We start from the raw sequence: 12,571 nt of genomic DNA on the forward strand, positions 1-12,571 counted from the left end.
CCATCTGTCAGGAGGGCTTGGATTGTGTCTTCCTCTATGACAAAAAGGGGTTGGACTGGCTGGACCCTGTGAACTCTTCCAACTCTGTGATTCTATGAAATCCACAGCCATGGTGCGCATGCCCATGATTGATTGCCAATGGAAAACCAATGAAAACCATGCAAAACCTGATGTGTAGAATGTATCCTTTGGGCAACCGTGCACTCCTCCCTCCTGGCACCACCCTCAAGACTCAGACATTTATGATGAGTAAGTTATTACCCATGAGGTATTTAATATAAGTGTAGCAGCCTGCGTTTTACAAGTTGGAAGACATCTCTCCAAGATGAAGAGCTTGGCTGTCGTGCTCTTGGTGGCGGCAACCCTCTGTGTGGAGAGAGGTGAGTGGGAATGGGAAGGGTTTCTTGACAAAGCAGAATGGTGTTTGGATGTGAACAAAGGTGGGAAGCATTTTAGGATGATTGTTGATATGTGGAGTAACTTTTATACTGGAGGTGCTGCAGCAGAGAGAGCAGCTGCTGGAAACTGGTTTTGAAACTCTTGCATATTCTATGCTCTTTTGTCTGGTCTATTTAGGAAATCTTGAAATTTAGCAAAGGGGCGGCAGAAGCTCTGCTGGTCTATGGTAAGAAAAACAGCAAAACAACAGCACATTTAAGGACTGATTTTGGCACAGTTTGTGAGGATCTTCAATCCACATCTGATGCAAGAAGTGTAGCATCTCCTGTCAGAGTTGGGCAGAGCACCAAAGTGGTTTAGTAATTCCGATATACGATTCAAAACGATTTTTTGGACATGTCTAGTGGATACAGCCCATGATCAACCCTTTTTTGTGAAAATGTCGCATCAACTTAGGCAGGCTTTAGTGTTGGGGCACCATCCCTGGGGCGACTTTATTGTTGGGGAACCATCCATCCCACCACCAGTTCAATTTCCAACAATCAGAGGTCAAAAGGAAGAAGATTGGGAGCAAACTAAGGATGGACTCCAGTTGGAGAACTGTCACTATGATTGGTGCATTGCTGTGAGTTTTTCGGGCTTTATGGCAATTTCCCAGTAGCATTTTCTCCTGACGTTTCATCTGCATCTGTGGCTGGCATCCTCAAAGGTTCTGCTACTTATGCCTTTGGCTACCACTGCAATCACAATTTCCACCAATGTTACAGAATGTAAACCAGACTGTTTCAAACAACCTGTTTCCACAATGCCCACTTCCTTCTGCTTCCATCAACTCCTGCCAGTGATGTGGATCAACAGAATTCTGGGAGTTGTCATCCAACCACAAAAAAGTAATCTTTCCAAAGCTACTGAGTGGCTTTAGACCACAAGAAAGACAAATCCCTTCCAGCAGTGTCACCCTTGAAATAAGCCAGACCAGCAGGGAATTGCTCCTCATTTATGGTTTTTTCTACTACCTGCAATGAGATGTTCCCAAAGGCTTTGTGAAACTCAGGATGGAACAAATCCCAGGGGAAGTTCTCCTGCTGCAGATGAAGTCAGAGTTTTGGCTATAAAATCCAAAGGGTTTGTCTTGTAAGCTGGCCTGCTTCCTTGCCTCTCCTCTCTCCAAGCAATCTGCATTTTGGGGACTTGTTTTATGAATGCAAATGCCAAGCTTCAGCGCTTTGCTCAATCCAGCCACACCCAGTGAGTTGGCAACTCAGTCTTCTTTCACTCCCCAAAAGCTGAGAGGTTTGGGCAAACCTTCTCCTGTTGAAGGGAAAGCATCCGCCGCATTTTTGAAATTCCAGTCCTCATCATCTCCATCTTGCCCAACAATCTTGTCTGAATAACAAGGGAGGCGCTCTGTACAGAAGAGAGGGTCTTATATGAAACCTGCTTTGGAAGTGGAAGGAGAGATCTGATGGGTAGACAAGGGAGAGCTTTTTGGGCTGCAACAATATCAATAGTTGTGCAATATATGAGGACTGAATGAAAAGTAATGCCTCCACCTTGGTAACTTCTCAACAGATGTCAGTCCTGGTCTGCGGCAGGTTCTGGTTTGTTCAGGAGACTCTCCTCTACAGTTCCATTTGGTGGGAAGCCTTAGCATTGAATGGTTGTGTTGTTAAAGTGCGAAGTATGGAACCCTGCGCAGAAGGTTGGTCAATGCTACTTAAGCAATGTGCAGTCATTGAATTCTTGACAGCAGAAGGAGTCACCCCAAAAGAGAAAGGCGTCACCTTCATTCTTGTAACGCGAGAGGAGTTCCTGGCAAATTTCAAGTCTGTGTGCTTTCATTTCAGGCGTCAGCATCCTGGGTACCCATCATGCACAGATCTTCCGATAGCCAAGCAAAGCAATCATGTGACCCACACATTCTTGTGAAATGCCGATTATGCTTGAAATTTCTCTCTGAGTGATACGACGATCATCCTGAATCAATCTGTCCGCCTTTTGCTCGTGAAACTCGGCGGTTGCTGTCATTGGACGTCCAACTCTTTGTTTGTCATGCAAGTCAGATGTTCCCACCTCAACATCTTTAAACTTTCTCACCCAACAACGCACAGGACTCGCATCAACACAATCACCATAAACAGCTTGTATTCTCTGAGGAATCTCCTTTGGGGTGACACTTTCGGCTGTCAAGAATTCAGTGACTGCACGTTGCTTAAGTTGCATTGATGGACCGTCTGCACAGGGTTCCATACTTTGCACTTTAACAACCGTTCAATGCTAAGGCTTCCCACCAAATGGAACTGTAGAGGAGAGTCTCCTGAACAAGCCAAGACCTGCCGCAGACCAGGACTGCCATCCGTTGAGGAGTTACGAAGGTGGAGGCATTACTTTTCATTCAACCCTCGTATTTTTATCTATCTATCATGTGCATTCAATACAGGTTGCCAGACCTCAGGTCTTAGCCTTGAGTCTACTACAGTATTCATAAGTCAAGCTGCAAATTTTCCAATTCTGTGCATGCAAGAAAGGGTTATAAAATTAGCTATTTGCTGCAACTTGCAAGACATAGAATCATAGATTCAGAAAAGATCCTCAAAGTTGTTCCATTCCAGCAGGCAGGAAGACACAATTCAAGTCTCCTGACAGATGGCCATCCAGCCTTTGTTAATACCTCCAGAGAAGGAGCTCCATTGGATTCCCTACAGCATATTCCACCGTTGAACAATTCTTACCATCAGGAGTTTTTGTTCACCTATTGATGGGATCTCTTTTACTTGAGTTTGAGTACACTGTGTCTTGGTCTCTAGAGCAGCAAAAAAGCAAGCTTGCTCCCTCCTCAGTATGACATCCTTTTAAATATTCAAACATGACCATCATGTCTCTCTTAACCTTCTCCAGTTAAACATGCTGAGCTCACTAACTGGGAAGTTTACGATGCCTCACTTTTGGGATTTTAGCTTTCAGAAGAACTGCAGGTTTGGGGTCCTGGCATGCCTAGCTTCCCAGAAGTCCGAATGAGACACAGACGGGTGGAAGGCAAAATCAGAGGTTTATTCTCAATGGCCAGAGAGGATGTCAGTGGAGAAGGCACTCTAAGAACTGACATACAGAAATTATGGATACAGAGCATATTTGTTACATTTTGACAGATCCTTGGTTGGTCGGGGATTTTCTCCGATGTCATTGTTGGTTGGCCTTTGCTGTGGAGGAAACATTAATAAACTATCCTTAGGTTATTTTTCCTATTTTATCCTTTCCCCCTCTGCTTCTTTCCCTCTCCTTTCCCTCTTCTATTTCCTTATTCTCTTCCTTCTTGTCCTCTTCCACCTTCTCTTCCTCTCCTCCTCCTCTTCCATTTTCTAATTTCTTCCCCTCTCCTTCTTCTCCTTCTCCTTCTCCTTCTTCTTCTTCTTCTTCTTCTTCTTCTTCATCTTCATCCTCCTCTTTCTAATGGTAAGAGCTGTTTGACAAAGTAGTATTCTGTTGCCTGAGAATCCAATGGGGTTTCCTTCTATGGAGGATTTTAGGCAGAAGCTAGATGGCCATCTGTTGGGGGAGCTTTGATTTGCATGGCAGGGACTGGATGGCCCTTGGGGTCTCTTCCATCTCTATTATTCCTTAACTCCATCTTCTTTTTTTACAGCTTTGTCGTTGTCGTGTTACAGATGTGAAAATGTAAAATTTCATCAGAACTGTACACAACACCGGTGCTCCGATATGGACCAGTACTGCGTATCCTTGTACAGCGAGTCTCCTGGTAAGTGACCGAGAACCACTGCTGTTGGAAAGAGAACCCAAAAAGGAACAGCGAAAGGAACTGGGGGTCAATCTAATCATATCCAGAAATAATCAAATACATCGGAGGTTATCCATAGGGTTGCAGTGGAGGACTTGGAGATTCCTGGAGAGACCATATTAATCAAATCTGACAAAGTTAAAGCTGAAATGTGCATTTTAACTGCACTGTAGTTCCATCATGGCAGAATTGGACCTCTCCCAATGCAGGTTATGAGTTATATGGATACTTTTTAAAATAACAGAGGTTACCCTGTGTGGAACCCTGTATCTGAGCAATGCAATGCCCTCCATTGCACTTTTTCCAATTGGCAGGGAATATAGGCAGGTGAAATTAGCCTATTCTGTTATTTGCTACCTGGGAGTCTTGTGGAATCTTCTTTTCTGGAAGTTTTTCAGCAGAGCATGGATTGTTGGTGTATGTTGTTGGTGGTGTGAAATGTTAAATCAAGTGTTGCTGTTGGATTTTGCATCTGTGTGTTCCAGCAAGCTTTCCAGCAGCACACGAGTTAATTACCAGCCAGCCCTGATTGACTGCCTGCAGGGCCAATAGGTCAAGTCTTCTGGTTTCAACAGCGTGGACATGGACAGTGGAATGTTGGGTGTTGCCAGTGTGTGCTGATAGCAGATGGCGAAGAGAGAGGACATGCTTTACCCTTGCGGGGAATCATGAGTCCGGAGAGCACTGGTGTTTGTTATTGTAACTGTATATACTTGTAAATAAATAAAGCCTTAGAACCGCTGGGATCAGCAGAATTACGACTGAGGTGTCGTTTGTCGGTGCTGCTTTCGCTGGATGCTTAAGCGGTCTGACTGGAGAGAAGAAGGTGAGAGGACCTGTCTCACCAATAAATCAGTGTGTTGTGGATACAATTATAAAAAAACCCCCTGTCATGGATGACCATCTGTCGGGAGGGCTTGGATTCCAGCCGATGTTGAAGTCACCAAATCACCAGTGTCACATGCAACCACCCTCCTTCCTGTTTTTCTGTTTTTCAGGCAAGGACACTTTCATCAGCAAATGGTGCTCTGCAGTGTGCCCCACAGTCTACACTGAAATCAAGGGGGCCAAGACAGGATTTAAATCTGCCTGCTGCAAGACGGACTATTGCAACAGCGGTGGACCCAGCAGCGTGAAAACCAGCTACGCCCTCATGGCCACGGCCGCTTTGGCCAGCTTCTTCTGCATCCTGCGGACAGGTTTCTGATGGAGCAAAGAAAGAAGACCATCTTTGGCTGTGCATCTATGGAAGACCATGAGAGACCCCAACTTACAAAACCTGGCTTAACCGAGTCTTGTTCTGTGTACGATAGGGAATGAATTGCTTTTCTGTAATGTGCTGCCATCAAAGGCTTTCCCGTGTAAAAATACCTTTGTTCAATAAACAAACGTCTGGGAGAAAACATTTTGCAGAGTCCTTTCTTGGTCAGAGAATGGTAAAATTGGAAGAGATCCATGCAGACCAACCCCATCCTGCCATGCAAGAAGACACAATCAAAGCCCTTCTGCTTCAAAACCACCGGAGAAGGAAACTTCATCATACTCCGAGACAGTATATTCCAATGTCAAATAACTCTTACTGTCAGGAAGCTCTTTTGAAAGGAATCTCTTTTCCTGTTATTTGCATCCATTGTTTTGTAATCTCCGGAGCAACAGAAAACAATGTGACACTCATTGTGTTGCCCAGAAAAATGCAGGCTTTCCTCACCTTATGGTGCCTTGCTTTCCAAAGTTTTGTTTTTTCACCAGATTTAGATTGTAGCCAAAAATGGACCATCCTTACTCCAATGCAGTTGAATTTTTAATCAGAACTGCACTAGATGACCAAGTATGACTGTCATAGACTTTAGTCGCTCCATTGCTGCCATCCTGTGGTTTTATAAGGATTTGATACGAGGGTTATCCAGAAAGTACATTATGTTTTGGAATTAAAAATGAAAAAAGTATAGGAGAAAACATTTACCATTTGGAGTTGAAAGCCAGACCCAAATACCACATCTCACGTAGTCGCCATTCAAATCTGGGCACTTATAGCGATAAATGAGCTTGGAAACTCCTTCCCCACTAAATTCTGCCGCCTCCGTCGTCAACCACTTGTTTCCAACAATGGGGCCGTGGCTGGCAACACACCGTTTTGGCGATGCTGCGCAGCTGTGGGATGGGGGAAGGGTTGATGACGGAGGTGGCAGAATTTAGTTTGACCAGTGGTCCCTTTGACCAGGGACCACTTTGACCAGAGACCATTTTGACCAGAGGCCACTTTGACCAGAAACCACTTTGACCAGAGACCACTTGTTCAGGAACTACTTTGACCCGGGATCACTTGTCCAGGAACCACTTTGACCAGGAACCACTTTGACCAGAGGCCACTTTGACCAGGGACCACTTTCACCAGGGACCACTTTGGCCAGGGACCACTCTCCAACATTAGTACCAAACACATTAAGGATCAGTTTTTGGTCGACTTTAGATTCGGTTTGGCTATTTGGGGTGCTGATTCAGAAAATTGGATTGACCACATCAGCTCTAGTTTCTGATACAGAACATTTGCCATCCAGTAGTCACCATCAGCTCGCCCATAGAAAAACATATTTAATAATCTAGAGCTGATGTGGTTTATCTAATGCAATTTTCTGAATCAGCACTCCAAATAATTCCAGGAACAGCCTAAAAATGAAGGCAACAAGGCGCCCCTGCTTCCAGGCACCACATGGAACTGCTCCACTCAGGGAGAGGAAGGAGGAGGAGGAGAAGCAGCAGTCAGGAGGCTTGTTGTGTCTTTTGTGGGTAGCCAGCCTCTCCACTCCCTACATCCTTGTTGCCTTGGCACTATAAGAGGGTTCTGCGGGACCAGTCATTCTAGTTACAATGGTGTAGCAAAAGTGAGGCAGTGGCCAATATTTTAGTTCTTAGGGACCATTGGTGGTCCACGGTCCACAGGTTGGGAACCACTGACCTACAGCTACACTATTCAATGAACTGCTAACAGACTCCATTCATGAAGTAGATGCAGTCTACTAACAGACTAGTCTCCTCTTAAGACTATGGACTTTATCACATGAATCTGTAATTCCATTAATTCTACACCTTCAATGACTGAACTGTGTGAGGAACAACTAGAAACCTTCAGCATCAGGTTAAAGAAAGAAGTTGGAATGAGGAATTTTTCTAGTCTCAACCTATGAAGGCATGGGCAAACTTTGGCCCTCCAGGTGTTTTGGACTCCAACTCCCACAATTCCTAACAGCCTACCGGCTGTTAGGAATTGTGGGAGTTGGAGTCCAAAACACCTGAAGGGGCGAAGTTTGCCCAGGCCTGCATTACATCATTGCTAAAAGTTTATACATTTTTGCACATGTTTATTAGTGTTCACAGTCCATAATAATCAGGGAGAACATTACTTTATTAAAATCATCCCGGCCACAATTTTTAGCTTTAAAAGGAGCTCTAGGTTACAATGTTTCAAAATCTACCGGCTAATTGGATTTTCAACAACCCTAAGGATTTAATCTCTTTTAGAGTTATCTGCACCAGGGAAAAATAATATCACAAATAACTAAAAAGACAGAAGAGGAGTTAGAGGGTAACATCGACAGGATATATAGAGTACAAACCAATTATGCTAGAAGACATAATACTCCAAGGGATGTATTGGTATATTTTGATAGAAAAAATCTTAGGGATGAAATTCTAAAAGGAAATGCGAAATCACCAACTTATCATAAGGGTAATAAAATAGCAATACTAAAAGAATACCCTCTGTCAATAATAGAAAGGAGACGTAAGTACTTTTTTCTCACAAACGAATTAAAGAAAAGAAATGTAAGATTTAAATGGGAGAAAAGAGAGGGATTGATGGTTACCTGGGAGGGAATAAAATACTGGTTAACATCAGAATACAAAGCAAAAGCATTTTATGATAAATATATTAAACTGGAAGGAGAAGACCAAGATAAATATGGTAAACATCAGGATACTACAAAAGGCATCGGTACAATGGGAGAGGAAAATTTTGACAAATCTTGGGGTAGACAGATTAAAAGGCTGAGAGAGATATCTCCCAAGGACTATGTAAAGCAAACGGATATAAGTAAGACAAATACGATTGTCGAGAGGGCAATAGAAGTTGAAGAGGAAAATGTCACAGAAAATTAAAATATATTCAAACAATGTTAATGGGCTAAACAGCCCAAATAAAATAAAAAGATTATGGTACCATTTGCAAAAGGGTCATTATGATATTATTTCTCTGCAGGAAACACATATCATTTATAAACACGTCATACACTTGGAACAGAAAAAATTAGGAAAACTTTATTATGCCTCAGGCTCAGAGAAAAAAAGAGGAGTTGCTTCATATATCAGTGAGAAAATCCCCTCAAAACTGGCATTTAGAGACCAGGAGGGTAGAATGATAGGTATACTTATAGAGTGGGGTGACAAGAAGATCCTACTGTGTAATATATACGCCCCAAACGGGGCAAAAACAAAATTTGTAACGCAACTTAACAGGGAAATTGGACAACAAGACTATGATGACTTAATAATAATGGGTGATTATAATGGGGTTTTAGAGACATCTATGGACAGAACTAAAACAGTAAAAAAAGTAAAGACACTATCAGCGAGCGATTTACCAAAAAACTTTAAGATACTAAAGGAGGAACATGGTCTTATTGATATCTGGAGACACTACCACCCAAAAGTCAAAGATTATACCTTTTTTTCTGACCGTCATCAATCATGGTCGAGAATTGATATGGTTTGGGGCACAAGAGATATAGTAACAAAGGCGATAAAATCAAAAATACTTCCTAGATTAATTTCAGATCATGCCCCCCTGGAAATAATATTAGAAAATAGGGGTTACAGATCCACAACATTTAGATGGAGACTCAATGATCAACTTATAAAAGGAGAAATTGACCAAAATAAATACAAAAATATTTTGAGGGAATACTTTACTTTAAATTCAGTAGGAGAGCCATCGGTGGACATAATATGGGATGCCAGTAAGGCCTATATGAGAGGTCTTTTTATACAGCACAAATCTATTAAAGATAAGGAAAGGAAAAGTGCAATCAAAAAAATAGAAGAAGGAATAGCAGAACTAGAGGTAAAATTAAAGAAGGATCCTAAGAATAAAAAAGCAGAACTACACTTAAACGTACTCAAAAAACAACTTGACACAACACAGCTGGAGGAAATAGAAAACAAACTTAAATTTATAAAGCAACACCATTTTGAGAATGCTAATAAAATAGGCAGATGGTTAGCTTGGAAGGTGACGAAAAAGAAACAACAACAATATATAAGTAGGATTGAGGAAGAGGGGAAAACATATTCTAAACAAAGTGAGATAGAAAAACAGTTTAGCAATTATTATCATCAGCTATACGCTGACGAAAAGATCCCAGAAGAGAAGATAACACATTATTTAGGAAAGCAGAAAATTGAGAAAATTACTGAAGAACAAAGGGAAAGACTGAATAAAAAAATCACAGGAGAAGAAATACGAGGAGCCATCAAGAACTTATCCCTAGGAAAGGCACCAGGACCTGATGGATTCACGTCCTTATACTATAAAACATTTCTGGAGGAAATAATAGAGCCCCTGACAAATGTAATGAATAGGGCATTGGAAGAGAAGCAAATACCATATTCATGGAAATCAGCAAATATAACAGTAATACCAAAAGAAGGAGCTGATAAAACAAAGGTGAAGAATTATAGACCGATCTCCCTGCTTAATACCGATTATAAGATTTTTACTAACATCTTAGCATCAAGGTTGAAAGAAATTCTTAATGAAAAAATAGGCCAAGAACAAACGGGCTTCCTACCAGGAAGACATATTAAAGACAACATTAGAACAATCCTGAACATAATTGAATATTATGATAAAAATATTCAAAAGGAAGTAGGTCTTTTATTTATAGATGCCGAAAAGGCCTTCGACAGGGTCAACTGGAACTTCATAATTGAAGTCCTAAAGGAAATGGATGTTGGTTATTACTTTTTAAATGCTATCCAAGCAATCTATTCGCACCAATTTACGAGTATTATAATCAATGGTAATAAAACGGAAGAGTTCAGCATATCTAAAGGGACGAGACAGGGGTGTCCCCTCTCCCCGCTAATCTTTATTTTAGTTTTGGAGATTCTGTTAACAAGAATCAGAAAGAATAATGAATTAAAAGGACTGAAAATTAAAAATTATAGCTACAAACTCTGTGCTTTTGCAGACGATGTGGCATGTATTATAGAAGATCCGGCTAATCATTGGACTAGATGGTGGAAAGAATTAATAACATTTGGGGAGGTAGCAGGACTTAAAATCAATAAAGAAAAAACAAAAATGATAACTAAAAATATTTCAGGGAAGCACAAAGATGAACTAGAAAAACTTACCGGTATAAAAATAGTTAGAAAGGTCAAATACCTCGGAATAGAGATTACTGCAAGTAACGCTCAACTACTTAAAAATAACTATGAAAAGAAATGGACAGAGATAAAAGAGAAGATGAAAAGATGGAGTAACTTAAAACTATCTCTTCTAGGTAGAATTGCGGTAGTGAAGATGAATATTCTTCCAGAAGTCCTATATATATTCCAAACAATACCAATATTAAGATCTAGAATGATGTTTACAAAATGGGATAAAGATATTAAGAAGTTTATTTGGGAAAATAAAAAAGCTCGAATAAAAATTTCAAGCTTAAAAGATGACAGAAAAAGAGGGGGACTGGGACTCCCAGACCTAGAACTATATTATGAGGCGGCAGCATTGACCTGGGTGAGAGACTGGGTCACATTAGAAAAGAAAAGAATCCTAGCATTGGAGGGTGTAGAGTTGAGAAGGGGATGGCATAGTTATTTATGTAAAGACAAGATCAAAATAGAAAAAAACTTCAAAAATCACTTCATAAGGGCCGCTAATTAGAATATGGGATAAATATAAATTTAGATTCCACACCAAAACTCCAATGTGGTTCTCACCTATAGAAGCTAATCACAGAAGAGAATCCTCAACTGATCAATGGCTTACATATAAACAATTATTAACACTCAATAATCAAGAGATAAAGCTAAAAACACATGAAGAGATAAGAAAAGTAGACCCAAATAGTAGCTGGCTTCACTATTGGCAGATTAGGGAAGAATATAAAGAAGATAAGGAGAAAGGATTTGAAACGACAGAAAAATTTTGGGATAAAATTTTGAAAATAAATACTAAATTATTAAGAATACTCTATAAACAACTACTTATTTGGGCTCTCGAGGAAGAACAAATAAAAGAAGTGATGATAAAATGGGCTAGAGCGGTAGGTCATACAATTCATCTTAGCCAATGGGAAGAAATTTGGGGGAAAAAACTGAGGTGGGCATACGCCACAGAAATTAAAGAAAATTGGTACAAGATGTTCCATAGGCTTGATCGATCCATGAAAAATTTGATTCTAAACTCGTTTCAAAACTAGAGGGGGCAGTTTTTCGTTTTTGTTGCTAATAACGAATTTGGCCCCCAAAAATTTTCGAAATTAACGAAAATTCGTTATTTTCTAAATTAATTCGTTAATGGCGGACGCGCATGCGCAGTGGCCCAAAAACAGCACAGAGGGAGAGGACTTTACAGGACTCTCCCACCCTCATTTTTTGAGTGATCTTCTTCAAACTTGGTACAGTGGTAGAACACATTTAACACTGATAGCTCACCAAAATTTGGAACGTTTCCCTTATCCTCTGATTTTTGGCGAATTTTCATAGCTTTTATAATAAACCTTTTTTTAATAATTGCAGAAATCTGTTCCTGGTTTGAAAGTCTTATTTCCTGTTAAATTGGGTTGTCTTTACTGTGAAAGTCATTGTTCTACTTCAGAAACTTTGTTTTTGTGGCTGAAACTTTGTTAAATTGGTGTGTGTGTGATATATATTGTATATATATATATATATATATATATATATATATATATATATATATAGTCCCTGCTTGTGTGTGTGTGTGTGTGTGTGTGTGTGTAGGTAAAGGTAAAGGTATCCCTTGACGTTAAGTTCAGTCATGTCTGACTCTGGGGGTTGGTGCTCATCTCCATTTCTAAGCCCAAGAGCCAGTGTTGTCCATAGACACCTCCAAGGTCATGTGGCCGGCATGACTACATGGAGTGCCATTACCTTCCCAGAAACACCCAGAAAATGGGAATTCCAGACAGGAAACAATCAGGGCCAGCTAATACCTCCCAACAAAGGATTCCCCCAGGTAGGAAGCAGCCAGGCTTTGAAGCTGCAAGGCTATTCAATGCTAATCAAGGTGACCAATTGCAACATTCACACTTGCCTCCCACAGACAAGAGTTCTTTCTCCCACCCTGGACCTTCC

The 12,571-nt window shown here is 40.9% G+C and overlaps 1 protein-coding gene across 1 annotated transcript; it reads left to right on the forward strand.

Annotated features, from left to right (window-relative positions):
• The first annotated feature begins 273 nt into the window (after nt 1-273).
• On the forward strand, nt 274-5,600 carry LOC100560787 (lymphocyte antigen 6E). Its single transcript, XM_003223922.4, has 3 exons — nt 274-380; nt 4,043-4,156; nt 5,194-5,600. Exons 1-3 carry the CDS (start codon nt 326-328, stop codon nt 5,400-5,402), a joined length of 378 nt encoding a protein of 125 aa, XP_003223970.2. The 5' UTR covers nt 274-325; the 3' UTR covers nt 5,403-5,600.
• The last annotated feature ends 6,971 nt before the right edge of the window (nt 5,601-12,571 follow it).

Source organism: Anolis carolinensis, chromosome 4, assembly GCF_035594765.1.
Source record: "Anolis carolinensis isolate JA03-04 chromosome 4, rAnoCar3.1.pri, whole genome shotgun sequence".
Lineage (NCBI taxonomy): Eukaryota > Metazoa > Chordata > Lepidosauria > Squamata > Dactyloidae > Anolis > Anolis carolinensis.